This window comes from Palaemon carinicauda, chromosome 8 (assembly GCF_036898095.1).
Source record: "Palaemon carinicauda isolate YSFRI2023 chromosome 8, ASM3689809v2, whole genome shotgun sequence".
Taxonomy (NCBI): Eukaryota; Metazoa; Arthropoda; class Malacostraca; order Decapoda; family Palaemonidae; genus Palaemon; species Palaemon carinicauda.
This window is the reverse complement of record NC_090732.1, coordinates 56,971,198-56,975,221: the sequence shown is the minus strand read 5'-3', so window position 1 is coordinate 56,975,221 and position 4,024 is coordinate 56,971,198. Positions and strand designations below refer to the sequence as shown.

General features: G+C 38.6%; 1 protein-coding gene across 1 annotated transcript; it reads right to left on the bottom strand.

The window, feature by feature from the left end:
* Positions 1–1,809: 1,809 nt before the first annotated feature.
* Positions 1,810–3,104, bottom strand: LOC137645234 (uncharacterized). The gene is made up of 2 exons (XM_068378054.1): positions 2,987–3,104; positions 1,810–2,210 (listed from the first exon to the last, which is right to left on the bottom strand). The coding sequence occupies exons 1-2, from the start codon at positions 3,102–3,104 to the stop codon at positions 1,810–1,812; spliced, it is 519 nt and encodes a 172-aa protein (XP_068234155.1).
* Positions 3,105–4,024: the final 920 nt, after the last annotated feature.

Here is a 4,024-nt window from a genome sequence, read left to right as displayed (position 1 = left end):
TCTTTTCCCACTTCTATGTGGGGTAGATATTTCTGGTCAGCTTTCTCCATCTACCTCTGTCCCACACTTCATCACTGGTCAATCCCTTTGATCAAAGGTCATCCTTGATACAGTCCATCCACCTTCGCTTTGGTCTCCCTCTCCTTCTCGTTCCCTGTACCTCCATTTCCATCACTCTCCTCGCAATATACTGTTCATCTCTTCTCATGACATGACCATACCAGCTCAGTCTACTTTCTTGGATCTTATCTGATAGTTTTCTAACTCCTGTGGTGCCCCTAATTACCTCATTCTGTATCTTATTTCTTCTTATCACCCCACACATCCATCTCAACATTCTCATCTCTGCCACATCCATCTTCTCTTCTGTATTCTTTATTGCCCATGTCTCTGCTCCATACATCATTGCTGGTCTCACAACTGTCCTGTGTACCTTACCTTTCAACTTAACCCCTATTTTCCTGTCGCATAGTACTCCACGCACTTTTTTCCAATTCTTCCATCCTGCTTGTATTCTGTGGTTTATTTCTGCCCCCAGATCACCAACCTCTGCAACTGTTAATCCTAAATACTTGAAATTTTCAACTCTTTTCAATCTCTCTCCTTGTAAACTAACTTCCCCGTTCTCTCCATTTTTCAATCTTAAATACCCTGTCTATTACCTGCTGATCTTCAATCCTCTATTTTCCATTTCTCTTCTCCACTCCTCCAGTTTCTCTTCTACTACCTCTCGCCTAGTGGTACACAGTATAACATCATCAGCAAGAAGCATACACCAAGGAGATTGATCTCTAATACCTTGTGTTACTACATCCATGACCAGATCAAATAGGTAAGGGCTCAATGCAGACCCCTGATGTAGTCCCACATTTACTGGGAAACTTTCTGTTATGCCTATACTGCTCTTAACATTTGCTTCTGCCCTCTCATACATATCTTGGGTGATTCTTACGTATTTCTCAGGGACTCCCTTTTCTCTCATACATCTCCACAGCTCCTGGCGTGGTGGTCGATCGTATACCTTCTCCATGTCAATAAAGACCATGTGTAATCCTTTCTGTTTCTTCCGATGTTTTTCTATCGTCTGCCTCAAAGCAGATATTGCTTCTACAGTCCCTCTTCCAGGCATGAATCCAAATTGTTCCTCACCAATTGTTGTTTCATCTCTGAGGCTCTTCTCAATGATCTTCTCCCATATTTTCATTGTATGGCTTATCAGTCATATTCCTGGATGTCTCTCTTCCCCTTATAGATGGGAATGATTAGGCTTCTTCTCCATTCCTCTGGCATCTTTTCCTGATTCAAGATCTTCTGCGTCAGGTCCCACAAGATATCTATGCCTTCCTCTCCAAGACTCTTCCATACCTCTACTGGTATATTATCCGGTCCTGCAGCTTTACTATTTTTCATTATCTTTACTGCTTGTTCTACTTCTCTTCTAGTCACTCCTATGGTAACTGTCTCGTTTGGGAGTCCATCTTCAAATACTGTTCTTGGGTTCTCCTCATTCAATAGTCCTTCAAAATAAGTTTCCAACCTTTTTTTAATTTCATTTACTTCTGCTAGAACTATACCATTGATAGCTTTTATTTGCCTTATCTGTGTCAGATCTTTAGATGCAGCACCTCGGGCCTTAGCAATTCGTAATATTTTCTTCTCTCATTCTGGTGTTTCAATCTCTTTATAGACTTCATTTAATGTCTCTGCCTTTGCCTTTGCTACTGCTCTTCTTGCTTCTTTCTTTGTTCATTTATAGTTTTCTTTATCCTGCTCTTGTCCTGATAGATCTGTCTTCTTCTTGGCTTCTTTCTAGGTTTTTACACGTTCTTGCATCTCATCATTCCGCCACCACGATTCTTTATCCTTTGGGGGTCTTTTCCCTGATGACTTTTCACGTACTTCCTCACCTATCCTTAGAATCACTTTACTATTCTCGGTCCACCATTCTTGTACATCCTCATGTAACTTTACTGTTTTCAGCACTCTTTCCTTAAACAAGACTCTCAGTTCTTCCTCTTTCAATTTCCACCACTTAATCTTTGGGTCCATTCTTGTCTTTTTACTTCTGCAACTCCTTAGTCTGCAATCAATTACCACTAACCTGTGTTGCACTGCTACACTCTCCCCATTTATCACCTTGCAATTTCTAACTTCCATCAGATGGTCTCTTACACAGCAGCAAATCAATCTGGCTCTCCCTGCCACTGCTACTGTAAGTAATCAGTCTGTTAATATTTTCTCAAAGAAGGTGTTGATCATTGCTAGGTCAAAAGCCAATGCAAAATAAATCACTCTTTCTCCCCCATCATTTCTCTCACCCACACCCTAACCTCCATGCACTCACTCTATCCCTTCCCCACTAATTCCCTAGTGGCCGTTCAGATCTCCTCCTATAATTACCCTTTCCCTAGCAGGAATTATTCTAAGCTCCTGGTCCATCTCCTCCCAGAATATATCCTTCTCCTCCGCTGTACATCCACTTTGCGGGGTATAGGTATAATACCCAGGGGGGAGAGAGAGACATCAGTTCTTCACACAGGAACTTTATTAATTAAAACATACACGGGAGCAATACCGAAGCTCGAGTCTCAGAGACACCAAAGTTACGAGGGAACAAGCAATAAGGATTATCATCTCAAGACAACAAGGTTACGAGGTAACAAGCAATAAGGATTGTTATCTGTTATTCCCCCGCCCTCCTTTTTTGTTTTACTTCGTTGAACAAACAGATCTATACAGAAGTTACTGATTATAAGAAAATGGATAAAATATTGTAACAAATATAGAATTGTTATCAAGCTAAAACTAAACGTACATTGTAATATGAATACAAACAATAGCATATCATAATAAAAGAACTATAACAGTCTACATCACGTACAACATTCTATTGCATAAATATCTAAGAATTGCAAAAGAAATTACACATATATTTAAAACCTGTTTTCCTTCTCTTTAATTTTAACATTTTCTAGCCTGAACTCACCGTTTTTAAAATGAACAAGATTGTCTTCATTTAAAGCCACTCTAAGTCTTCCCTTAACTAAGACTTCCACCATGTCATCACTCTCTTTATTTTCCTTTGTTAATATGTCTGCTATCATGTCTTTAGTATTCAGCCAACTATACGATTCTACTTCTTTATGAATTAGTTTCTCCTTCAAGTCTGCCACTGCGTTTCTTAACAATTTTCTTTCTACCTGTTTTGATGATGCTATACTTTCCAGTGTTGGTCTGCTGTCTGTGAACAGTTTTACTGGGATTTTTCCTCCTTTTTCTCCAAACATAAGTTGTTCAACACTTTTTGCTAAATAAACACTGTCATCTACTAATTTAGTTAAGTTCCTTGTTTCGGCGTCTTTGGCAGAATGGCACACTTGTTTGATGGTTTTTGTTTTCCAATATATAGGAGCTACTATATCAGTTTTCTTGTTTCCCATTAAAATCAAGTTACCCCCAATTGACTTTGAGTCACATCTGTAACTCGCATCGCCGAGGACATAAATTTTCAGGTCTTCTTTCTTCCCTATTTTACCGAACTTTATTTTGCTTTCTCTTGATTTAATTTTCTTCACTGTTGTTTACTATCTTTAGATCACCGATAGTAGCATCTTTATTTTTCATAGACATGTTCAATCCAACAATAGCCAAGTCGGGTCGGACATTTTCCGCCAACCACTGGATTTTTCCTGCATACTTCCTGAAAACTTTATATTCGGTTTTTGTTAGAGGTTCGTCATTTCCAATTTTCCTTATTTCTTTGATTTCCTCAATAGATTGGGCATAATCCTCCATGCTTACTTCTATTCCTTCTCTTGTTTTAAACTATATCAATCCCTGTAAATCTGAATTCAAATGAATCCACTTTTGAAATCGTGAAATTTTTCATTAAAAAATCCTTGATCATATCCACAAATTCTCTTTTTCCTGAAATCGAAAAATCATCAACATGACATAAAATCATACCAAGTAATGATCTGCAGTCATGGAGGTAGTAGAAAGCGTTATCTCCATGCAGTGTTTT